The sequence below is a fragment of the Girardinichthys multiradiatus genome, chromosome 9 (assembly GCF_021462225.1).
Source record: "Girardinichthys multiradiatus isolate DD_20200921_A chromosome 9, DD_fGirMul_XY1, whole genome shotgun sequence".
NCBI classification, from domain to species: domain Eukaryota; kingdom Metazoa; phylum Chordata; class Actinopteri; order Cyprinodontiformes; family Goodeidae; genus Girardinichthys; species Girardinichthys multiradiatus.
Window position 1 is genome coordinate 21947626 of NC_061802.1, and position 27129 is coordinate 21974754.

The 27129-nt window shown below is 38.3% G+C and overlaps 2 protein-coding genes across 6 annotated transcripts in view; both read right to left on the reverse strand.

The window, feature by feature from the left end:
* Positions 1-11133, reverse strand: part of atp13a3 (ATPase 13A3) — a 57835-nt gene extending 46702 nt beyond the window's left edge. The window contains exon 1 of one of the 5 annotated variants that reach the window (XM_047374419.1): positions 10521-11133. The gene's annotated coding sequence lies outside the window, so the exon portion shown is untranslated. Of the gene's footprint in view, positions 1-3956; positions 4346-10520 lie in introns of those variants that run through there. The other 4 variants (XM_047374420.1, XM_047374416.1, XM_047374418.1 and 1 more) reach the window with 4 other exon arrangements.
* Positions 11134-14517: 3384 nt separating this feature from the next.
* tmem44 (transmembrane protein 44) lies at positions 14518-26130 on the reverse strand. The gene is made up of 10 exons (XM_047373809.1): positions 25047-26130; positions 24840-24966; positions 24670-24760; positions 24259-24434; positions 23194-23280; positions 22934-23104; positions 22527-22640; positions 20333-20401; positions 20090-20233; positions 14518-14765 (listed from the first exon to the last, which is right to left on the reverse strand). The coding sequence occupies exons 1-10, from the start codon at positions 25274-25276 to the stop codon at positions 14580-14582; spliced, it is 1395 nt and encodes a 464-aa protein (XP_047229765.1). The 5' UTR covers positions 25277-26130; the 3' UTR covers positions 14518-14579.
* Positions 26131-27129: the final 999 nt, after the last annotated feature.

The window sequence follows — 27129 nt, forward strand, 5'->3', positions numbered from 1 at the left end:
TGAACATGTTCTCTTTGCCTTTTGAAAACGTAGAATTGGGAGAAATAAACTGCTATCAGCATCTGCTGTTGAGAATGTAAAGAGGACTACAACATTTAGCAAACAACACTGGTTTTCCAACTTTCAACTAGAACAAATTGGGTCCAACTTCACTCCCGATCCCGGATCTGACCTCCAGAAAAAATTGAATGCAGCAGAGGTAACAATGAGTCTTGTAATAATTACATTTATTTTACCATTCAGGTCAGATTTTCTTTCTTTATTTAGTTCAAGTATAAATAACAAGTCATCCAAAGAAGGCTTGCAATAAATACATTTACTCTTTTATATTTCATCTTTGACAGTGAGTCATGTTTTACAACAGTACTACTAAAAGAAAAAGAAAAAAAGAGATTATTTTATTGCCATTTTTTCCCAAAACAAAGTCACCAAAGTTTGACTCGTATTTCCTCTTTCTGCGCAGAAATCTTCTTGGATACGACTATTTCTTCTGACTCAGATTTCCACTTGTTTTAGTCTAATCATGCCTTGATGTTAAATGTTAGATGTTTTATTTTCCTATTGGGTAAAATGAAATTTACTGCAATGTAGTTGATGAACAATGAAGAGCTTAATCATGGGACAACAAAAACATGACGGAGGAAAGTGTCAGGTCATTTAATCCAAATAAGCCCTACAGTCGCCGTCTCATTGAAATACCACTGACACACTATTGCACTTTTTGTCCTGCAAGGAAAGTCATCTTTAAATATGCGTTATGCTCTGAAGCTAAGGCTAACACAAAGAATCCCTGCTTTTACTGGAACATTGAGGCCCTCGTTTAGGGTCTATATAAGTCAACGTGACTTGACTGGTATTTATAGAGTCCCTGAGCCCAGCCTAAGGCCACATTGTTGTCTCTTGGTTGATTAGTCTACTACTCTATTAATAAGCAATGTTAGCTTAATGGAAATTTAGAAACGAGCAGCTGTTTATGATTTGTCAAACAAGATTAAACAAGAGCTTTTTTCCTTTTTCCTGGAAAGTTAGGAGGAAAACAAATTAATGCAAACATAGAATCTACTGAATAAAAATAAATTAAGCAAACTTTCCAAGTAATTCAGTTTTTTTTACATCTTAGTATTATGATTAAATAAATGTAACAAATTCTTAATTAATAACTTGACTGTGCTGTTATCACCCTGATCTTTAATTCAATAACTGCCCTCACTGTTTTGTCAACAATACGTTTATTAAAGACCAGATATGTTCTCCTTCCTGTTTGACTCAAAGACAAAAAGGAAAAAGTGAACAATAAGCTATGACCTAATGAGAGAAGTCTATAATTCATGGAAGCGCTTGGAGGAAAGTGTTTTGTTGCCATCATACTCGGCACTCACTGTGCTTTCTTTATCACTTCCCCTCCCGCTTATGGAGAATTACAACAAAGCTTTGTTCACCATCATGAGCCAGAAAGGTTCTGATTTTATCTCGGTTGGCATTGGACTTCTTGAAAGGTTTCGGACTATATGCCCTTCCACAACTGGCTACTGAAAACCTCATCCTCTGCCAGCTCTAAGATGGAGAATTGACTGATGAGATTTTTCTCCAATAAGAAAAAAAATATATTAATTCTCAAAACTAAAAACAGAGCTAATAAACTGTGCAGATATTTCTAGAATGCAACAAAAACATAATCTGACATTCTCTGAAGCCACAGATTAACTCAGGCAATAAAACCCCCACAAATATCCCAAGAAAAACTCTAACTGTAACTTTTTCTCCTGGAATATTTTCTTGGGAATTGATGGAGGGGTGTATTATCTTCAGAATATACGGCTTTTTATGAATGGTTTCCACTTGTTACAGGGTTTGCATCTCAAAGCGTATCAATATTTGAAAATGAGACACAGTTAAGCTGGATGTTGGGTTTGACACCATGAGAAAGAAAACTGAAAGGAAAGGTTAGAAGAAAAATTTTAATCCCACTGATCAAAACCTTTAAATCTGACCACATGCTTTTGGATTAACAGGGAAAGTGCTCCACAAGATATAAAAACCTGCTTTGCCCAGCGGGTGAGGGATTAAACACGTTTTGTTTTTCAAAAAGGGTTTTCCTGATGAAAACTGATGCTGGGTGAGATATTGTGTCTAAAACCAAAGCTTATGAAATTGTTTGGAGGTTTTGGCATTAAACATACAGAAAGACAAGCAATCATCTTTAAAAGTAAGAGATTGACTGAACAGTTTGCAAATTACGTTTTGGGATAACTGACCTTGTTTTCCTGCCAGAAAACACTAACTGAATCCAGATACCTCTGAAGTGCAGACAGCTTTGTCAGATTAAAGAAATGTTTTACAGGCTTGGCAGCTTTCTTTGCATAATTATAAGATCAGAGTGTGCAACTTCACTGCTTGAGAACCTGATTTATGTCCAGTATCTGTTCCTCTTAAATTGCTGGGTTTTTCCAACAAAACTGCTTAAAATCTTTTTCATAAAATGCAGACAGAATGGAGAATTGTTCTTTAATAAATATGGATAATGCAAACACGGCTGGGGAAAAGTCAGTAAAGGAAAAACAAATAAAACAAATGCAGCCGGCAAATATCGACCTTTAGCTGTTAAAACCTGCAAACTGCTTTAAGAAATAAATAGGTTGCCTCAAATAAGAATAAACACAAGAAGGTCTCAAGTAAAACAAATACAGGAGCAGAAATCATTCCACGTGTTACATTATTACATACAACTTATTAAGCTGAGGTTTGGGGCAATACTTTTAAATGTTTAATATCGTCATCTATGTTACCAAAGGGCTACAAGAATAAATCATAACACTGGTTGCAAAGATCTTACAAATTTAATATATTTAAAATGTTCGATCTAGTTTATAAAGCCAATTTTGGCATTCTTGTAAGCAAGGAAATGGTGTAGGAGCATTCTTTCAGCCAGCTGACAGGCAGTGTGCGCCTATAGTGGGGGTAGGGGCAGCTCTGCTTTACTCTCATTAAAAGGATTTTAAACCCTACGTATAGTACCTTGCCCATGCCTACAGTGATGTAAAAATGTCTCCTTTATGCCCCTTTTCCATTAGTACCTGCTCTAATTGACTCGGGTTGGGTCGGCTCTACGCGGTTTGGTTTGTTCTCCATTACAACTAAGTACCATCTCAATGTGGGCAGGATCGTCAATAGCAAGGTGGCCCCACAGTCTTGACTGCTGCTCAGTCTAAGACTGATGTCAGACCCAGAGTGAAAGAAGACAGGCAGAGAAGGCTGCAGGCAGCAAGACGAAATCTCTGGATGAGTACAGGAGAGAGAGGGAACCCACGGAGTGATGGGTATGAGCTAGAGGACGTGTGAGGGTAACCTAACGCCACTTAATACTAGCTGCTATAGTCATATACGCAATAAGCTCAGCATACAACAATTTAACGGTTAAAGATATTGATTATTAAAATATGCTGTGACTAATGACGCCGCCCCGCTACCCAATCAGTAACCAACAGTCTTCTGACGTCATGTTTTCAGCACGACTTGGCATGATTGGGACCGCATCCAATCAGGTACTAAAACTAGTAATGCTTCCATGTAACCATTACTAATGGAAAAGCCTGAAAAGCGAGAGGAGCCATGCAGAACCACGCCAAGTAGGGAGTAGTGGAAAAGGGTCATTAGTGTAATGAGAAGAGTCAGAAAGTTTTAAGGATGTGACACATACCAAATAACTAAAAAGACAATCAAACAATTGCCACAAACAACCAAACATGAGAGGTTTTACATCATAAAAACAATTATTGAGTGAGGATGCTACTGGGTTTGAATCTCAGTTTGCCAGCAGGCTCTCGCTGAATAAACTCAGATGTCAGGCTTCACAAAGCCATAAAACCTTTACAGCCCTCGAGTTATTTCTATTCCGAGGTTTGTACAGCTCTGTTACATTTTACAGTTGTTTGAATTTTTATTGAATTTGTTCTGACCTCCACTGATGAGGCCCTCTGGGTTATCCTGCTCATACCGGAGGCTAACTGTTATATCAGCTCTAGAAAGATGTGTTGTTCTATCACCCTTCTCTGGGGCTCCCACATCATAAGACGTTGGTTTGTTGAGAGGACTTCTGTCATGTCCGGATATTTCTCACCTCCACTCCAGACCCACTTGGCAGACCCTCAATCACAAGTTGATGTGTTGGAGCTCATCTGTGAAAAGTTGAGGCGTTGGCTAAAAAAGGCTAGAGACATATCAGTGCCACTGAAAAAACTGCTTCCAAATAACTTATGAAGAGATTTCTTTCACAAGACACAAAATCAAATGAACAAAAAGGCAAATTTAGCCTATCAATTTTAATCTGTATATTTCTATTTTAAATAAGCTAATAAAGTTATGTTGTATCAGACAGAGTTCTGAAAGAAAAAGGTTTTAAGACATTGCAGATGATCTGTGCATCCTCAGCTTGAGATAATAAATTACAGGGGTTGGACAATGAAACTGAAACACCTGTCATTTTAGTGTGGGAGGTTTCATGGCTAAATTGGACCAGCCTGGTAGCCAGTATTCATTGATTGCACATTGCACCAGTAAGAGCAGAGTGTGAAGGTTCAATTAGCAGGGTAAGAGCACAGTTTTGCTCAAAATATTGAAATGCACACAACATTATGGGTGACATACCAGAGTTCAAAAGAGGACAAATTGTTGGTGCACGTCTTGCTGGCGCATCTGTGACCAAGACAGCAAGTCTTTGTGATGTATCAAGAGCCACGGTATCCAGGGTAATGTCAGCATACCACCAAGAAGGACGAACCACATCCAACAGGATTAACTGTGGACGCAAGAGGAAGCTGTCTGAAAGGGATGTTCTGGTGCTAACCCGGATTGTATCCAAAAAACATAAAACCACAGCAGAATTAAATGTGCACCTCAACTCTCCTGTTTCCACCAGAACTGTCCTTCAGGAGCTCCACAGGGTCAATATACACGGCCGGGCTGCTATAGCCAAACTTTTGGTCACTCATGCCAATGCCAAACGTCCGTTTCAATGGTGCAAGGAGCACAAATCTTGGGCTGTGGACAATGTGAAACATGTATTGTTCTCTGATGAGTCCACCTTTACTGTTTTCCCCACATCCAGGAGAGTTACGGTGTGGAGAAGCCCCAAAGAAGTGTACCACCCAGACTGTTGTATGCCCAGAGTGAAGCATGGGGGTGGATCAGTGATGGTTTGGGCTGCCATATCATGGCATTCCATTGGCCCAATACTTGTGCTAGATGGACGCGTCACTGCCAAGGACTACTGAACCATTCTTGAGGACCATGTGCATCCAATGGTTCAAACATTGTATCCTGAAGGCGGTGCCGTGTATCAGGATGACAATGCACCAATACACACAGCAAGACTGGTGAAAGATTGGTTTGATGAACATGAAAGTGAAGTTGAACATCTTCCATGGCCTGCACAGTCACCAGATCTAGATATTATTGAGCCACTTTGGGGTATTTTGGAGGAGCGAGTCAGGAAACGTTTTCCTCCACCAGTATTACGTAGTGACCTGGCCACTATCCTGCAAGAAGAATGGCTTAAAATCCCTCTGACCACTGTGCAGGACTTGTATATGTCATTCCCAAGACAAATTGACGCTGTACTGGCCGCAAAAGGAGGCCCTACACCATACTAATAAATTATTGTGGTCTAAAACCAGGTGTTTCAGTTTCATTGTCCAACCCCTGTACATTTATGCAATTAGAGGAGGCGGGAGGTAATAAGTTGTTTCTAAATAACCAAAGGCCCCAGTGACATAGACAAAAGGTATTACAAAGTCATTTGCCATGAGAGATACAACATTTTTCTGCATCTCTGATGAATCTATCAAGAGTTAAAAAGCAAAAGTGAGGAATATGCATTTTTAACCATCGGATTTTTCCCAGACATAATATGTATATCTTTATATAACAATCATCAAAATTTGATGCTTTGTTTAGTGTTTTGTGATGGATGTACAAATAATCAATAATTATTTTCTCAAGGTATAGTAAGTAAGTATAGTAAGTAACCTCCTAAATGTAAGGCATAAATATATTTAAAAATTGCTGAACACAGCTAAAGTAAAATTAAAAAGTGATATCGATTAGAATTGACCCACATTTCTTTCAGTAGTCTTTCTGTTTCTGTGCTTTATCACTTTGATATGACCTACATCAGCATTAAAGAGAATGAAAGTCATTACAAATAACCAAACAGAGAACTGGGAAGCAGAGTTTGAATGAATGGCAGCTGAAAAATTATAGCCTAATAGGAGGGTTGCATGGTATTAGGAAGAATTGCTATATTAGATTACACTGATGAATGTCGCAATAAAGCTGACATGCAACAATTAAACAAACGATTTAATGTCCTTCTGCTTCAGGTTCATTGCAAACAGACTTCAGTTACTAGAAAGAAAACCCTAAATTTATTATTTCCAGCTGCATTCAACAAAATTGTCACCCAGTGTGTTACAGGCATAAGCCCTTTTTCGCCGTCCCATGATTGAAATACCATGGATTGTTTTTGTCATTGGTAAAAGGAATCCAGGGTAATTTGTGTTTTCTGTTTTCATTGCTCTGAATGGCAGCTGAAAATGTTTTTAAAATCAGCCTAATGAGGTATGTGGAAGCTGTGAGGGAAACTGCACTACACCTCCTGTCCAGCAGGTGGCAGCAATAAGATTTTTGTTTGCAGCAATTTTAGCATATGCCCTATGATTCCATGTCGCTGATTCAATGTCCCGTTTAATGTCTTCATCAGCAAAGACGCTCAATAGAGCCTGGACAGTTACCCCACCTACATTCTCTTCCTTTGATTTATTCTCGATCTCACATACGCTTAGATACGAAACTCGAATCAGCAGTAGAAAACAACAACAACATACAGATCTTAAACATGATGGGTGAGCAGAAGTCAGAACACTCCAAGAAAGGTTCCACCAATCATCCTTGCTCAGCACATAACCCCACCCCTCAACAAACCTGGAATAATCTGAAAGTCCTCCCCATCCCCCAGACCAGGACCTTTTATCCTGGAAAGAGTGGACACAGGAAATTGAAATTACTCGGGTAAAACTGTGTCGAAACGAACAGAGGGCTTTCAAAATCCTGGGTAATGTCTGAGAATTCCTGCATTGGAAAAGGGGCTACTGAGGCTGGTAGAAAATAATAGGCTAACACAGTTCAGTTCAGGCAGTTCTTCGCAACATGCATATTGCATATGGCATCCAAACAGTACTTTGCAATTGCAATGTTTCACACATTGATAGTGCAATGTCAATTGTGATTCAATTCATTGAAGTACGAAACTTAAACCAGTCCTTTATTAAGCCTAAACTTCTAAGAGACTAGGGCACCTCTGGAGAGCCAACAGGAAGATATTTAATGTTTGCAAGAAGCTTTAAAAAGGATCTGAAGTAGACTTAGGCCTGTGCTTTAATCAAATTTACCATTTGATTTAGATTTTAGCTCCTAAAAGAATCTCAAAAACAATGTCACAAAAAGCCTATATTCTTTTCTAATATTACTTTGGTGTATTGTGCTTTAAAAGTACACTCTTATTTTGTAAAGTCTCCAAAATGATGTGCGCTTTCACACCTTACTAAGGCTGAACCCACATGCACAGTAAGGCCATCCTCTAAAAGATCAGAGCAAGTAAAGATGCTAGAAAAGGAGGGGAAGAGCAGCAGCAGTCCTCCTGGTGGCTATGAAGTCATGCATGGTCAGTATGAACAGGACCATTTATACCTGGAAAAGGTCAGGAATGAAAAGATTAAAACTGCATGTTTTGGCAATATGGATCAAAAACACACGACGAACAAGATTTCTTACTCGGTGGTTCAGCAACCAATACACAACCTAACCAGAGTTTAATGAATATATAGTCCACCTAACTTTAAATATATTTTAGTAGCTGCACTGAAATGTGAGGATATTTGTTAGAATAACTTATTAGAAGCTGAGACATTTCTTCTTCTTAATCATGTTTGACATTTATCTTTTAATTTAGCATTTTGTTTTCCAGAGATTGTTGCAGTACAATATTTGGCTTATTTAGAGATTATTTTTAATAAAATATCATATATTTGATAAAATACTTTGTCAGTTATTTTAAAAGGGAAGTTCACCAAGAAAGTATCAGGAAAAAATTCACATTTAAGAGTATTAGCTGCTCCTCAAGTGCAATAGATGTATTGTTTATCCAAAACTCAATTAGTAAGTGTCTTAAATATTCATGACTACATAACTAACCAAAATAATGGTGTTTACAATGTTTTTCATAATCGAGCAGCCTAAGTAGACTTTAAAGAAATGATGCAGAAGAAAAACAACATCAAGGTCTACATATCTAAAACTATTACGCAAGTACATTCACAAGGAACATGAAAAGATATGGCTTCAAGCTAATAATTAACGTTGCAGCATACCTTGGCAAATTCCCAAACACGAACTGGACTGAAGCCTTTTAGTTTGATTTATTTTAAACCGGCTTCATGCACTGGGGAAATAGTAAACACAGATGAGCAACGTGTCTACGTTCTGCTTCTTTTTTAGTTTTATTGCAATAATTTTTCCTTTCGGACATTGAAACTATTAAGAGTTGGAATCAATACTCCGTCTTTAAAGCAGCATAAATGGAGCACAAGTAGGATAAACATTTAAAACTGATTATGAATCTACCTGTTTTGAGAGTTTAGAGATCAACAGTTTTGCTCCCTTAGAAAGCCTAATTGCCTGCAATCATAATCAAGTTGTTAGTTGTATAAAATTCATGGTTATTTTCCTTGGATATTTTATTACACAACTGTTATTGCAGATGCGTTTGATTTGTGAGATAATTATATTTCTCTGATGGAGACTTTAGGTGTTCCAGAGCAAATACGCATCAAATCAATGAAATGGCAATGGAAAGATTCAACAAATGAGTATTAAATGAGAACAACTACTGTGAAATTCAACTGCCTGGAAACAAGCGACCAGTTCATTAATCAGTCTACAGATCCGAATGACCCCTGTGTAATCTGAATCAAAGCAAGTTTAAGATCTTAAAATGGCACAAGTTTACCGAGGTTTATGCTGTATTTGCTAATCTGATAAATATAAAAGGACGACAGCAGGTAGGTGCATGTTGGCAACAAACCATTGCCACAATCCATTATGAGGTAGGATTGTGTCTCATAGCGTAGATTAGAGCACTGGCTCCCAAACCTTTCAGCATTTGACCCACAAGGTAACAATGGCAGAAACTAAGTATTGGACGACTGATGCATCAAATACACGAGCGCTGCTAATAAACCAAGTAAAAGAGGACTTAAGGACAATTCAAACATCCTAAATGAACCCAACACTGGTTTTATTCATTCATTAATATGGTTTTAATCTGAAACAACAATAGATATGTCATGATTAGTGATTACACGGCTGCTGTTATTTCATGTTGTTTAAGTTCCTTTATAGCAAACTACACTAATCTGGTACATTAACATGTTTCTGTGGGTCCAGCAAATTGTGGTGTCTGTGTTAAGTGCCTCTGCTAGATTTTTAAATCCCAAACACACGCTTTTAGCATAATTGTTAAAATTTAACAGATTCATATTTATCCCAAATACTTAAATAGGTATAAAACATGCACCAAACATTTAGTAAACATTTCACAGACATATCTAAAAAGAACTATAAAAATATATCAAAACTCAACATACAAACGTTTTTGCACTTTAATTTAAATAACACAAATGAGTATCCAAAAATCTCAGATTTTGAAACGCTACAACATTTATACACAATCTTTATGTCATATTAAACATTTTTAAAGCTTTTTCCTTTGACTATGGTTTTAAACTGTTTGCTAATATTTATAATTATGAAAATACAAAGGGCCTGAAGCTCTGTGATCCTGGTTTTATTCACCTATTATAACTACTTCAATCTTTAATAACAACAGATATTTAACAATCAGCTTCCATCTTGCTTTTAATCACTGGATTAGTGGTTTTTGCAACCAAATAAAAAAATTTAATCATTTATGAGTCCCAACATTTAATGTTCATATCACCCAGAAGCTTTATAGTTATTTTAAACTGGTTTTCTAAAACGCCTAATAATATTTAGAACAAATTAAGCTCAAATATTAGCTTTTTACCCATAAAATTTAATTTGTGGAGATCTCAAAACCCCCAACTTGGTGTTTTATGGCCAATTTTCGGGTCCTAGCCGCAACTTTGGAGCTCAATGAACTGGAAGACACTATGCTAGCTGGCTAACGTTAGCCAGCATTAGATGTTCGCCCGCTACTTGGTCCATGTGTCTTCCTTGCTTCGCCTCCACCTCCGTCTCATTATCTCATAAACAAAACATGGTTTCAGTAACACAAGCTGCTTTTCTGCCAAGCCACAGGAATGAGACAGACAATTAAATACGCTTCGCTGAGCTAACACTACCGCTTTAGCTTTAGCTGCGCTGTAACACATGCTGGTGATGATGAAGGCAACCCCGCGAACATATTTTCAGTTTAACACACTCACCCAGAACCACCTGGAAACTCTGAAGATCACCTTCGTGTCATGGTGAGGCGAGGGTGTCTGTTATCTGAACGGAACCGTCGCTGAAACGTGAAGCGGTCCGAGTTTAATAGAGGAATGTTTCCACAGCCACACAGATCCAGCCGGAGTGGAGGAAGGTAGCCGCGCCGTGTGTTGACAGCTCTCTGAGACAGACTCAGGATCTTTACTACAGCAACGGGTGAACTGGACTGAACTGGCTGCGTGAATGCAGGAAGTGAGGTCACGGACAAGCACCCAATCAGCAGCCGAAAGTAAATATTACAGCTAAAACAGGGGGATCATTCAAGGACTGTTGGAAATTATAAGTGACTGTAGTTGAAATAAAGTCATGAAGTTTATTTGTTATCCTCCGTAGGTTATGTGTAGATCAACTGGAAGCAGGGCGTGATCGTAAAATGTAAGGAAAAGGATATGTTGTTTTTAAAATTGTTTTTACAAATAGCCAACAAATCCTCTTTTTTGCAAAATAGCTGTGTAAACATTAAATTTCAAGTCTGGATTTAGGACAGGGCCATTCCCACACATAAATATGCTTGGATCTACGCATGTCATTGTATCTCTTGCGTATATTTAGTTTTATTATTATTATTTTCTAGGATTGGCCTTACAGTGCTGTGCAAAAGTTTTAGGCAGGTGTGGAAAAAATGCTGTAAACAAAGAATGCTTTCAAAAATGGAAGTGTTAATCATTTATTTCTATCAACCAACAAAATGCAGTGAATGAACAAAAGAGAAATCTAAATCAAATCAGTATATGGTGTGACCACCCTTTGCCTTCAAAACAGCATCAATTCTTCTAAGTACACTTGCACACAGTTTTTGAAGGAACTCGACTGGTAGGTTGTTTTGTAGGCTTTCTCACATCCTTCTGTCTCTTCATGTATTCCCAGAAACACTCAATAATGTTGAGATCAGGGCTCTGTGGGGGCCACACCATCACTTCTAGTAATTCTTGTTCTTTACGCTGAAGATAGTTCCTAATGACTTTGGTTGTGTGTTTGGGTCGCTCATTTATTCACACCATCATTCACAGCTCACAGCATTTTGTAAATTGATAAAAAAAATAAACAACCCTCACTTATATTTCTGAAAGCATTCTTTGTTTACAGCATATTTTCACCCCTGCCTAAAACTTTTGCACAGAACTATAGCTCCACCCAGTTTCCCACCAACTCTGACTGGCTTTCCTGTCCCTGATGAAGAAAAGCATCCCCACAGCATGACACTGCCACCAACATGTTTTAACATAAATGAAGGATAATATTTAGCGAAGATACTCCGTGGTTTAACTTTATTTTCATTTTAAACCTATTTACATGATCTTGATACCATTTAATAGGCTCTAAAGAAATTAACAATTTTTTTTTAAAACCACTTGTACCACAAACAACTTGAAGCAGTGCATACTTGTGAAGTGTAAGGAACTCTGAAAAGTGTGGCCATTTTTCTGCAATCCCTCTTAATGAATATTTTGTATAGCATGCAAAATGTTACCACAACCATGCTTCATGGTGGACATTGTGTTTTCAGGCATGTACAGCACTAGTTTAACACACATAACGTAAGTAGGCAAAATGTAAAATTTTCCAGAGCACCTATTTCCACAGGTTAGCTGTATTCACTGCATGCCTTGTGGCAAACTTTAAATAGGACTTCATATGGCCTTTTTCCAACAAATGATTTCTTCTTGTCATTCTTCCTCAAAGAACAAATTTGTGGAGTCCCAAACTAGCAAACTACAATTCACTTGTAAAACAATACAACTTGTAAAACAAAATTGTATCGTGAATGTTGAAGATCAGTCAGTCATTTTCTACCACTTATTCCATAGTGGGTCGCGGGGAAGCTGGTGCCCATCTCCTGCACTGCTGAAGATAAACATTTTAATTCTTATGTAATGGTTTAAGAGCAAAGACATTTCAAATTATGGAAATCGGCCAGGGTCACTAAAATTATTTGTCTTTCATGTTTTAATGTTTGCAAATTAATTCAGAGAAGTGCTTTTTTCCAAAGTGCTCATGCAACTCACTATTATATAACTCTGCATTCTGAGTTATTCAGCAACAAGTAAGTATTGATTCACAAGTGCCTTGTTCCTGATTTGTTCCTGATTGACTTTTTCCAGGAATGATGTGAGTTATGAACATCTTCCCAATTCCCTCCACCCCTCCCGGCCAACGTGCAAGGTGAACAAAATGTCCGGCAGGCTCAAATCAGCCTTGCATCCTCCACGTTCTTCTCAGTCGGGTCAAGAGTGACGCACAGGCCAAGACAAACAGAGAGGCTTGCATCCTGCTGCTGCTTCGAATGTGTTAATCCAGATTCTTCTCCGCTGCTTTACAAACAGAATTCCATCTTTTTTGTGTGACGCACGTTTCTTTTATCTTTGGCTCCACCTCAGATGGACAGAGATGAGGCCCAGGGATTGAGCAATGTCAATGTAATATTTGGCCTTGGGATCGGGCTCCTTTGAGGTGCGACTTATGTTTTTGATCTATTTAAGCTTATTCAGTAAACAAAAATCAGTTAAACTCCTAAGTTATACTCCTATCAAAGCAAGGTAAAATCATCTATTTAAATTCTTCATGGCTATCCTAGATCCCTTAATATAGATTTTTCTCCCTGCTGACCTTCTGGGTCATGTTTTTGGGCCTTTTTTTAGATGTTAGGTTACAATAGTATCCACTGCTGCTATCAGCAATTGCTTTGTTACATCCCATTAGATGTTTCCAAGCTATTTTACCTCAAACAGATAAGTTACTATCGGAAATGTAACAGGGAGGGTTCTGTGTGGTTCCTATCTTTTCTCTGCTCTTTGTATTGTTTAGTTATCAGCTCTTAAATTCCCCTCAGTTGAAAATGACCAAGTATGTTATTCTTTCATCTTTGATAAAGCCCCTGAACCAGCAGGCCAACAAAGAGGGCTGATGAATAATGGAGAGAACGGACTAGCTCAGGCCGTCCAGTCTGGTCCTGATCTGCTCTGATGGCCCTTTTCCCAGTCCAGCCCTGATAACCCTGGAAGACTGGCAAAATACAGGATGTCACCTAATAACCTTACACTGCGGCAGGAGGGAGAGATATTGTTTATTGGGGTGGTGTTCTCTGTAATCCTTCAAAGAAGATTAAAGTTCTCAGGAGCTCAAAAGTGGCTGTATTTAACACTGCAAGGGTGTCTAAATAAAAAAAGAATATAATAGAGAAGTTCATTTATTTCAGTAATTCAGTTACACATTTTTAACTTGTGTTTATGTAGATTAATTATTCACAGAGTGAAATGTTTTAGGCATTTGTATCTTTCAATTTTAGTGAATCTGGCTTATAGCAATGAAAACCTAACATTTTGCTTCCTAGAACATAAGACAAAAACACCTTCACTGACATGGTTTCCCAGGTCATCCCTGACAGTGGGAACTACACATTGGACCTCAAGCAACTTGGATTCTTTGCCTATACATTCTCCCTGCAGACCTTGGGGCCTTGATTTCCAAATGAAACTAAAAAGTAATCATCAGCGGTCAGAAGTTCATCTGAAAAAGAAGTTCTGACCACGGCTGGACAACTGTCTAGTCAGCACTCTTTCAAATGATTGTGTAATTCACGACATAATGTTTCTGTATTATACATCATTTTTAACTTATGTAATTTTCTAGGGAATTGAATTTCTTTAATAAATAAACTTTAAACCATGATCACTGAAATTAACAAAAATAAAATGCTGAAATGCATTACTCTGTATGTAATGATCCTGAGTTTCACTTTTTGGATCGATTTACTGAAGTGAATTAACTCTATGATATTTTAATGTATGAGATGAACCTGCGCATTAGTGACTGGACACAAAAAAAAACAACATTAAGTGACACTAGAATTTGTTAGCATTATATCTCTCATCTGGAGGTTGCTATGCATTACATACTGCATCATAACACTGTGCAATACAATCACAGATAGCAAAGAACACTTGCTTTTGCTTTTATTAATGCCAAACTGATTGTATCAGACATGTTGAAAGAAAAGCTCAGCTCGCAGTAGAGCTGCTATCATTTGCAGAACACTGAGTTTTCTGCGGGTGTCCGGCCATGGAGCAAATGCAGACACTAAAGGGCCTCTGGTTGGTTGGCCAGTCTTGGAGGGGGAACTCGTCCCCCTCTTGTGGTTTCGCTGCTGGTTTACTCCACTGTGCAATTGCAGCTTCAAAGTCCCACTGGAAAACAAAGAATTACAAGAGAAGGGTTTTGTTATGCAATATTCCTTCAAGTTAAGATGCAGTGTAATAAGTAACTGCAGTTCTGGTTGGGCCTTTTGGCAATCATGACACTCCAATACAGTTTAGAAACATCTTCTTATATAATTAGTAACAGAACAATTTTGCACCATGTTACCCTTTGCTATACCTGGGGAGGTTCTTCAGACTTTACAGCCAGGGAGCCAGACTTTCTTGTAATCTTTTAAAGTGGTCTTGTTAAACATTTATTCAGGCTTACTGAAGGTATTTCAAAAGGATTTTAACTGCTTTTTCACCAATTTTCAGTCTAGTTTCTGCCCATTTTCAGAGCAATGAGTGATTCAAATTCATTGAGGAATATCACTGGTCTTCAACTAAAGAGAAAAACCAGAGTTGTGTTTACACACAAAAGTCATCATTGCAGAAAACCAATTTTTATTCAGTCTTTGCTCTTTTGTAAAGGAATTATGATAGTAGGTGTTTTCAATATTCTTTAGCCATATAAGAAATATATATTTTTGAAAAAAGACTTTTTAAAAGACGTATCACATGTCTATTCAGTTGGACAAAGTGGTGAAAGTCGTCACTTACGCTACATTTCCAAACGTATTTACTCATCTACACCAAATTTCCACCCAACATAAAATCAATAATCAAATATCCACAACAGTCCTTAGTTGTTAATTGATGTTACAAATATGTTTTTACTTGTAAGGGTCTCATCCTATTGAAGGGAAGGTAAGATATTTGTCATAAGATATTTGTCATCTACTCAGCACATGCATTTGAAGAAATCCTTTTGAATTTGCACTGCCTGCCCAGGAGGTGGGAATGTAAATGGACTGAACTTGAAGAGCACCTTTTCAGTCATACCGACCATTCAAAGCAGTTAACACTAGAGCCACATTCACCCAATCGCACTCACAAACGCACACAGGAAGCTGGAACTGAAACCCACAACTTTCTGATTGCAAGACAACTACTCCTACCACTGAGCCACAGCCGCCTCTGTGATTAAATGACAAACTAGAGTCCAATGAAGCGGCTAACAGTATGTGCAAGGGTACCAACAACACACACACTGACAAACAAAACTCTAACCTGCAACTATTTTAAGTGTAATATCATTCAAATAGTTCAATTCTAGTCTCTTCAGACCAGACTATGTTATCACATTATTTGAGTGGCTTGGCCAAATGTTTTGCTTATTTTCAACGTGCTTTTTCTTCAGCAGTGTAACTGTGCAGTGAGAATCCATAGTAGCCTGGGCGGATGTTGGTTGAGAGCATAATTTACCATTTCCATGAAATAAAAATGTGTGCCAACTCCAGGTCTTTCTAAATTACTCTGAGAATGATCCTTGTCTCTTGTTAACTCTGATTTATTCTTCTAAATCCTTTTTCAGAAATATGAGGAAGAGACCCTGGTTATGGATGGTTTATGAAGAAACTGCGTTCTTTTCACTTGAGTATTATGGCTCAAATTGTACACACTGAAACCTTAAAATATAGAAACACATCTATAATTAATTATGTCAGTGTGTTTTGCAAAAATAAGGTTGCAAAAGTCTTGCGAGAGCTCCCTGCATTTACCCAACATCAGCTGCTTCCTGTGCGATACATTGGCAATGAAAAACTTCTAGAGCATAATTTTAAACTAAAGCAGTTGATGTCAACTCGCATTGACAGGGGGCACAGTTGCTTTCTAGATACTGACAAAAAACGTCTTTCTTGGCTTTCTTTAAAATCTCATTGTCTTCATGTGTTTAATACTCGCTGCCTGTGAATTTCTGCTTTGTTAAACATAGCTTAAATTATGAACCAATTTGTTTATATTTCTTTGCTTGGATTATTTGGGTTGCTATCAACATCTGGTATGTAGGGACAATAAAATATAATTTCTCCTTTTTCAACTTGACTTCTTAGATTGTAGTTATGGGTGGCTCTTTGTGATTTGGGCCCACTCAAAAAACAAAGAAAACCCACTTTTTTTCAAACAGTTAAACCCCTTTTATGTAGCTTTAAAGTAATTAAAGACTTTCATTTAGCGAAGCTAGCTAGCTGTCCAATTAAAACTGGCATGATAATTATTTAAATGCTGTTTTTACAATCTGTTGTGCCTTTTGTTTTTAAAGGTTTGGGGAAGGACTTGAAACTTCACTTAATACATTTTAGTTAATCTCTGAACATTAGCTGGAATCTCAGATACCTTTGTGAATAAACTTGAAATAGGGCCTTTATTGTTTTTAGGTGAACACCTACAACACTGGAGGTTAAGTATTGTTCCCACAGTTAAATTCCCGGTCAGCAGGCATCAGAAAAGAGACCATAAACATCTCCCAAAATAGCAAGGGGGTAGCCCTGGCCTCCTATAGAGAAGCCAACCATTCTGCACCACTTCCTAAGCAGACAGACCCAGCCCAGTGGTGGTCTTTAATCAAAGATTCTTTACAGCAGAACAATTGGGCCACAAGGCAAATCCCAAACAATTCCACCCATCGCCGAAGCCCTCCGCCTCACTCTTGTCAAGACGCAGCACTCAGCAGAAATGTGTAAGAAACATTTAAGACAATAGAAATTTCAAGCTGCTGGCAGCAGTTTATATCAGTTTATAAAGCTCAATAACAGTTGTGACCACTTCTTTTTTTTAATAGCTAAAAAGCAATTAAATAAAATAAATTTGGTGTTTTATATATATATATATATATATATATATATATATATATATATATAAAGTCAAACTGTACAGACAGATACTCGAGTTAGTTAAAAAGTTTTCTATCTGAGGAAACCCAGCAGATTGCATTGAGTCACTGACTTGCAGCATTCACTCCTCCCTGATGAGTATGTAGAGACAGTTGGCAGTCGCTTGCAATGTGTTGTTGACTTTGCAGCAATCCCTCAATATGCAGCAATAATTTAAACATTAGACACAAAGTCAAATTTTATTGAAACCCGCTCTACATTATGTCACCAAATAAACAGCTTCTGTTAAGTTTAACAAGCAGTTGGAAGTTTGAAAGAGGGCTGTAGTTTTAAATGCACAGTGGTTTCCATTTAGAAACCAAGGGAAGAAAAACCTTTTCATATTTTATATACTGATAAGTCAAGATTCAAATTTCATAATACATGTGTTCATTGTTCTCTAAATGTATTGCCCTAAAAACACATTTTATTTGGAAACTACAGTAGTAGACTGTATTAGAATTCCTCTCTGGAAATTTATTCTATGCATGTGCAGTACAGCATCCAGCACAAAACTAAACGCATATTTTGGACACTGTTAAGTCTCCTTTTTCAAACATATGACATAAGCTAAAAATCATTTGCATTTTCCTTGTTTGGTGAAAAGCACCAACCTGTAATTATTTCTGCTTGAACAGTTTGCCATTGTTTCTAAATAAACTGCATCCTATTATATACTTCTTCATATATTTTTGAATTGAATCCCACATAGAGCTTCTGCAGCAGGACAAAAAAGGAGTCACTCTGTTGTGTGTGAGAATTAAGCTGATATGAAAAACTTTCAATTTCACTTCCTTTGCAAACCCTAGCTATGCAATTACAAGACAAATAGAAAATTACATAAAAGTCAGCCATCTGACACCAGACTGGTTTTTGCTGTGCTGCCAGTAGTTGATCCTTTGGCATAATGGTACTCTGCAATGCACAGTTAAAACACAAACCTTCCTCCCCTCTTTTCACCACATCCCTTCATAGAGGTCCATGTTTGAACATGCTGACAAACGTCTGCTTACAAGTAGCTTTAATTGCCGTCTTCTGACTTACTTCTCCTAAAAGTCACATGTTAAAGCAAGAGAGCATCATCGCCTAGTCACCATCATCGCTTAGTCTCATGAGCACCTTAAATAGATACATTTTTAAGAAATATAAAACTAAAAATACAATTATGATGATTAAGAGGAAACCTGTCAAATTTGTAAATATGTCAAATCTAACCAAAATTAAAGTTTGAACTTTTACTTATCTTAACTTTTTAGGCTGCAGTGTGCAGATTTGAGTCGGCATTAAAGTTTAAGCTGTCTGAAAACCCTCACTATTCATCCATATTCAGTAACCACCATTATTTCTACTATCCACACGCTGTCTCTACCTAGTGGCAAAGTGTAAAAAGTGCACTTTGTCACAATGTTTTAATGAACGTGTTGTTTGTTTTGAAATATGGTGCCTTGAAAAAGTATTTATGCACCCTGAACGTTTCACGATTGTCTTGTTACAAAAGCAAAGTTTAATATTTTTGGGAAATTTTATGTCCTAGACCAACACAAAATAGTACATAACTGGGAAGCTGATGGAAAAGCTTTTAAAAATATTCGAAACAAAAAATTAAAAAGGTAGTCGAGGAACAGTGTCAAAAAGAAAGTCATTGTAATTAGAAGTTCGTTTGCAGGTGCTACAAGCCATGCAGGAGACACGTGAAAGAAGGTGCTCAGGTCTGGTCTGGTCTGGTCAAATAAGACCAAAGCTGAACTTTTTGGACGACGATACATGCAAACTATTGTGTGGAGAAAAACTAACACTGCACACACCTTCTGCTGGGGGACACATGGTGGTAGAAGCATCATGATGTGGGGCTGCTGCCACAGGGATAAGGAAATTAGTTTGACTTGATGGGGGAGATATTGGAAGATAATTACAGGGCAATCTGGGGGAAAAATCTGTTAGAGGCTTTAAAATACTTGAGATTGCAGAACAACAATTTCAAACTCAAAGCCAATGTTACAATAAACTGGTTCGGATCAAAGCATACTTGTGTATCAAAATTGCCCAAAGTCCAGATCTAAATACAATCTGTGTTGACAAAGTCTGAGATAAAGTCTATTCTCAGACTGTCAACAAATTACTGCTCATACTGTAGAGGCTCTTCTTCCAATCTGACTAAGCTTCATTCTTTTTTTCTTTTTTGTAAAGCTGAACTGGCAAAATTTGATGTGCAAATCCAGTAGAAATATACCTTCGAATATTGACTTTTTTTCAGAAAAATGTCACAAAAGCCCCATATGCTTTTCTTTTTATTTCATAATAATGAGTTACTTTGTATTGGTCTATCACATAAATCCCAACAAAATACAGTCTGTGGTTCCAACTTAATGACATGTGAAAAGGTTTAGGAGGTATATTTACTTTTGCCAGGCATCTGCTGAGGCATATTACTGGCTAAGCAATGGACAATGGGGGTGCAAAAGGGAAAAATATTCTGCCTTAAATGTAAGAATGTGTCTTACATGTCTGCTTTGATAGGCTAGTTCATACAAGTCATCTCTGCACCAGATTTCAACCCACCTCCAGATCAGTGCTGTCTGATGAAGAGTTATAGGATGTATCGGAGGAGCAAAGACTGTCAACTCTGACCACTCGCACCATCCTGTGAGCAGGTCCACCGTGTGATCCATCTCTAGACAATGTCAATTCTTTAAGGGACAGTAACTGAGGAAAAAACGACACACTAAACAAGGAGTACAGATTTGATTTTAAGTATGTTGTTGCTATGGTTTTTGAGGCTGGAAAAATACATTATTTACGTACTTTTGTTGTCTGTTGGCCACTGACATCCATGTATTGACCCATCTCGGTCAGCTTCTGAACATTCTTTGCCTTTGAGGAAAAGACTGAAAACTTTAATATTTTACACAAGATGTGTAAATATGAATTAACGACAGATTTCATACACGTGACAAAACATTATTCTTAACTATTTCAAGATTTTAAATCTTGCTAGAAGTTGAAAATGTTAGTGATACATTTAAAATACAGTACAGCTCAGATTAAAATACAGCAGCTCAGATTAGAGAACAGGTCAATGCCACACAGAGTTCTAGCAGCAGACACATCTCTAGAACAACTGTTAAGAGGAGACTGTGTGAATCAGGCCTTCATGGTAAAATAGCTGCTAGGAAACCACTGCTGAGGACATGCAACAAGCAGAAGAGACTTGTTTGGGCTAAAGAACACAAGGAATGAACATTAGACCAGTGGAAATCTGTGCTTTGGTCTGATGAGTCCAAGTTTGAGATCTTTGGTTCCAACCACCGTGTCTTTGTGCGGAGCAGAAGAGGTGAACGGATGGACTCTACATGCCTGGTTCCCACTGTGAAGCATGGAGGAGGAGGTGTGATGGTGTGGGGTTGCTTTGCTGGTGACACTGTTGGAGATTTATTCAAAATTGAAGGCATACTGAACCAGCATGGCTACCACAGCATCTTGCAGCGGCATGCTATTCCATCCTGTTTGCGTTTAGTTGGACCATCATTTATTTTTCAACAGGAGAATGATCCCAAACACACCTCCAGGCTGTGTAAGGGCTATTTGACCAAGAAGGAGAGTGATGGGGTGCTGCGCCAGATGACCTGGCCTCCACAGTCACCGGACCTGAACCCAATCGAGATGGTTTGGGGTGAGCTGGACCGCAGAGTGAAGGCAAAAGGGCCAACAAGTGCTAAGCATCTCTGGGAACTCCTTCAAGACTGTTGGAAAACCATTTCAGGTGACTACCTCTTGAAGCTCATCAACAGAATACCAAGAGTGTGCGGAGCAGTAATCAAAGCAAAAGGTGGCTACTTTGAAGAACCTAGAATATAAGACATATTTTCAGTTGTTTCACACTTTTTTGTTCAGTATATAATTTTACATGTGTTCATTCATAGTTTTGATGCCTTCAGTGTGAAGCTACAATATTCATAGTCATGAAAATAAAGAAAACTCTTTGAATGAGAAGGTGTCCAAACTTTTGGTCTGTACTGTATATATAAATCCATTTTCTCTTCTTTACATCTAAATCTTTAATTTGGAATTCAAATATTTTTATTTTGTTCATGTTTATGTTATCTATAGCAGTGGCCCTGACTAAATTCTGTAAGTGCTACTTTATAAACTCACTGAACTTAAATTTGTGAACATGCTTTTGGTATCTTTTCACTAAATCAGACATCTTCTGCAACAGTCTTAAGGTCTTTGATGCTAGAATCTAGGGATTGGCATTTTTCATATTGTTATCGTAAAAAATGTCTTATGACAAAAATAAATCCCAATCAATGATGCTGGAAAACACCCCAAAGGTGACTGTATTGTCGTTATTTTTAACATTATTCACTGTTGGTTCCATATTTAAGCAGACACACCAGAGATCACGTTACAAAGCTTTGCCTCAGTTGTTGCTGGAGAAAGACAATTTAGGTACACTTAGGATCCCTCCAGCAAGATCTGGTTCTCTTCCCAGTAGGCTGTGCTGGGAAAAACCTTCAAAATGAGGGCCTTATCATGAGGTATCTTGATAAGATGCACCAACACCTCAACTGAGTACATCTAGTTTTACAAATGTTCCAATTGAAAAAACAAGACAACCTTCAGCAAGGGATGCTGCAAAAATGTACAGGTTAAAAATCTGTTGTTTGGATGTGAGGGTACAAAAGAATTCCACCCAAGGCAAACTATCACAATAGGTCAAGGGCATTTTGATGGGAAAGAAATTTCCTTTGGTTCCGTTTTAGAGAGTAGGTCAGGGGTCAGCAGAGTTATTAAGAAATATTACGAGAGGACCTTCATCACAACATATACAGCCTTTTTGGTTAAGAAATTGGTAAATGAAAAACAACAAATACTGGTTCACCTTATTCTGGCAGAAGTAAATCTTATACCAACACTCAATTAGATCTTTATTAGAAACTCTCTATTAGCAAGAAAAGAGATGCTGGTTAATGCAATAGAGATGTAACAAACTTACATTTGTTTGTGCTGATGAAGGTTTTCGCTGCATGTCTAAAAGTCTCTCTGTGTCTGCTGATAGTTTCATCGTCATCTGCCTGGTTCCTGTCTTCCACCAGTGGATGATTGAAATCTGACATGTCTGAGTTAAATATCAACATTCTAGAAACAAACAAATGCAAATCCTAATTCAAGCAGCAACTAAATGATCTACAAAACCTGACACATGGTCATGTTTTTTGGTTCTGTACCAAGTTGTTTAGGAATCAAACACCTTTAGTTTGCACATAATGAAGCAATGTCCTACAACTCTGCAGTCATGTTTTTAAAAACCTGGAGGTGTTGCATGAGAATAGAGTTGGAAAAGTTCATAACTCCAAATGTACAAGTTGCAAATAGGGTCCGGATGCTTGGACATAAGGATACAAGCAGGTCCAGGATGACACAGCCAATCGATGACAGCAGCCAAGGCATGACTCTGATAAGAAATTCGACCCGGACGTCATAAAGGAGGATGGCTGCAGTGTAGAGGGCACCAGATACAGAGCAAAGCAATCCAGAGAAAATGTACATCTGGATCAAGTTCTGTCCTCTCCTCTAACAGAAACAAAAATATTTTTTTGAAAGCAACTGAACTCTGTGAACATGATTTTCTGGATCTCTGGTACCAGGTTCTTGTCACTTACTGCTCTGCAGAGTAGAGGGAACCTAGAGGTCCAGGAAATGACAAAGGCCAGCAGACCCAAGATGTAACCAAGGATTTCTTTGTTGTCCTTTGGGGAAATGAGGTGAATTATTAGCATTTGAGCTACACAAAAAAGACTCATCAACTCCAAGGATGAAATAGCTTTTTAAATGTTATGTTTATTTTATGTTTATGAAGATCTCAGGGAGCACTGTTAAAGTCGTCATTTAAAAAAATAGCATGGCACAAATGCTAACCTACAAAGGCATGGACAGCTACCTAAACTGGCAGGCCAGACAAGAACTACATTAATCAGAATAGCAGCCAAGAGGCCCATGAAGACTCTGGAGGAGCTACAGAGATCCACAGCTCAGGTGGAAGAATCTGTTGACAGGAGAATGTTTTAACTCCACAAACCTGGCCTGTACATAAGATGCTGATTTCCTGAATGACTGCTCAAAGAAATCCATTTTGCATTGTGCCACAAGCCATGTAAGGCACAAAGCAAAAGGTTGAACAAGGTGCTCTGGTCAAATGACACAAAAAGCACATTCCACTAACACACCATCCCCACAATGAAACATGCTGGTGGCAGCATCATAATGTGGTTATGCTTTCCAGTAGGACATGTGAGCAATCCTGTTAAAAACTTGAGTGGGACAGAGGTTTACCTTCCAGCAGGGCAACAACCCAAAAATACACTCACAGCTACATTAGAATGGCTAAGATCAAATAGTATCCATGTGGTAGAATTGCCTAGGCTCTGAATGGTCTAGATATTGAGTTTGAGCTATATTTCAAAGAAGAATGGACAAAAAAAAAAAAATCAGTCTCTTGATCTGCAAAGCTGATAAGACTTGCTGTGATTGCAACAAAGGGCCATTCTAAAAAATATGGACAAAGGGGTTGTTGGTGGTGTTGGGGACGAATACATATGCACACCACACCTTTCAAATTAGTATTTGTGAAATATTTTGATTATAAAGTGCACAATTTGCAAATTATGTCGACCCTTATAGGATGGCATTAGTTGTATTTTCACAGACATTTGACTCTGCAGCCGCACCATTATAGGGCTCCAACTGGAGATTTGCATGGAGCTGTGCAGCAGCTTCCTCCCGCTGACAGACCTGAGCGCTGGGTCAACTCTGGACTTCAGAAATCCTCCTGCCACCACCATCAACACACCTACAGCCAGAAGATGCTGTCTCCTGCGCCTCTTCATCGCCCTAAGCCTCCGCTCTGCAGGAGAACACCAGAGTATCTCTTTATGTTAGTGAGACTGGAAACAAATTCTCCGTTGCTTCATTTGTGTGTTTATCAACAGGATTACTGATAAGTGTCTTTTCAGGTTTGCCTATACAGTTTGGTCTGTGTGTGGCAAATATTTTACACACCTGAGCTAGCAGCTGCGCTGTTTTGCATACTTTCAACAGGTCATATTGTTTAGAAAATTTGGAGCTTTATCTTAACTTACGTGTTTTGGAGTTCCAGCAAAGAAACACTGGAAGGCAGCAGAAGATACACTGCACAGCATCCAATAAAGCAGCAAAAGCACCCATAAAAATCTACAGACAGATATAATTCCCATCGGGTTAAAGCATAGGTGCAACAGATGAAATGTATTTTAATATTAAATTAAGTTACCTGTATGAGCAGCTGGCTCGACAAAACAGCTCCCACACTGCTGCATAGGTGACCCAGAAAGCTGTAGAAGACCAAGATGGTTTCTCCTGAATATTCCCCTCTTAATTTACACTTCTGACACATGATCCTGAAACAGCAACATCGGATTTACTGCAAGATCTGCTCCCTTAAATCTCCGGTCAAATCCTGAACCCTGCTTACACTTACAGGACGGCGGAGAGCAGCAGGAGGACGGCGGAGAGCAAGGTGAGACCAGCGGGCACGCAGAGTTTGTCCGCTTCAGGAGACAAACAGGAGGCGACTGAATGACGCCAAAAAACACCGAGGCTGGAGAGCAAATGACCAGAGCTTCCTCTGAGTTCATCCTCGACTGACCGAAAAACCTCTATCCATTTAATCTGCAGACTGCTGTTCATTCCGCGAACTAACTCCTCCATGCAACCGAGACGCTCAACAATCGACAAAAACGAAGAATCAGCATTTTCCCGAGGAGGGGCTTGGTGACCTGTGACGCACCTGCTCGTTAAGGTGTCGGGCCAATTACCGTAAAGCACCGAGGGTAGGTGATTTAACACAGGAACAGATATTAATGTTGCCACACTTTATCAACATCATGGTCATTTTTCTGCTTTGTTTTGAAATAATAATTTGACTGACAGACATGTTTAAGATTTTTTATTTCATTTGTTTCATGGACCCAGCTACAGTTTTTCAACGGTATCTAAATCAACGAGGAATATACAAAAAAATAACTTGGAATATTAGAATAGGAAGAAACAAGTCAAATAAACAAACATTACATCTGAAATAATATGGTTAAAAAGGGTTTAAATAATCATCATCATCCATCCGGATGCTCTTTAACCTGTCGTAATCTCTCCTTGCTTCTGTCGCCTTCTTTTTTCCAATGCTTGACTCCCATCTTCTCTGACTCAGCTCCCTGGGCCGACTGGTCCGCTGCATGGTTTCATTGCAATGATTAAATCCCTCTATGACACTGGGAATGTTTTCAAAGTTCTCCTTTTAATGTAATCAGAGGTATTTGACAAGGTTGTCCAATGTCATGTTGTATTCTTTAAGCATTGGACCTTTATGTAAAATAAGTAAAAGATTACATGGAGTTAAACTAAAGGGAATTTCTTAACCTTCATATGCATGCATATTCCTGGACCAACCAGTTCCTTGACAGTGGAAAATTTTAATTGGACTAAGTATGATTTTTCAGCTGTTGGACCTTTACTCAGCTGGTGCCTATCTCCAGCAGTCTATGGGTGAGAGGCAGGATACACCTTGGACAGGTCACCAGTCCATCACAGGGCAACACACAAACAACCATACACCTAAGGGCAATTTAGAGTGACCAATTAACCTAACAGGCATGTCTTTGGACTGTGGGAGGAAGCTGGAGTACCCGGTGAGAAGCCATGCATGCACAGGAAGAACATGCAAACTCCATGCAGAAAGACCCCTGGATCTGGAATTGAACCCTGGACCTTCTTGCTGCAAGGCAACAGCACTACCAACTGCACCACCATGCTGCCCTTGTGTAAAACATTTTAGGAATTTTAGTGCAGGTCATAAATATTCCAAATTTACAGTTTTGATTTAACCTAGCAACAATACCTTCAAAGAAGATCATGCTTCAACAGGTAGGCTGGTCATTCACAGCAGACCAAAGCCAGTTAGGCAAGAGCAAATATGGGCTAAAACACCATCTTTCAGTGGCCTGTAATCTACAGAGTTTCTTAGCAAGTGACAGCTGTGGGATATTTACTTTGGACAATCTCCATAATAAAACATGCTGGTAAATTCTCCCATTAAGCCTAGAATTTGATTAGATTGTTTAGTTCTGCAGGTGTGGTTTTGATAAAGAAAAAGAATCTGATTAAGAAAGAGTACAACCAAAATGCTGAATTTAATTTTACCACACAACCAGAAAACTGGTATGTTTGTGCTAAATGGAAATTCACATGTAAAACATTATCATTACAAAAGCAAGGGAACCTCATCATTCATTCACTGACTTGTGAGGTATCACTGCTAACCACTAATAACCATCATTTCCATAACTGTCACCTGTCACCCTCCAAACAGACATGGTAAACTTACAATTTGCTATGGACTGTCTCACTAAAATGACAGGTGTTTCAGTTTCATTGTCCAACCCCTGTATGTTCGTAGCTAGCTTCTGTTTTATACGGAGACCTGCATGGAAGTAAATATGTAAGTAAATATGTGCCATCAGGATTTGAATAAAAAATGCCTCTGAAATTTGAATGTTGTATATTAG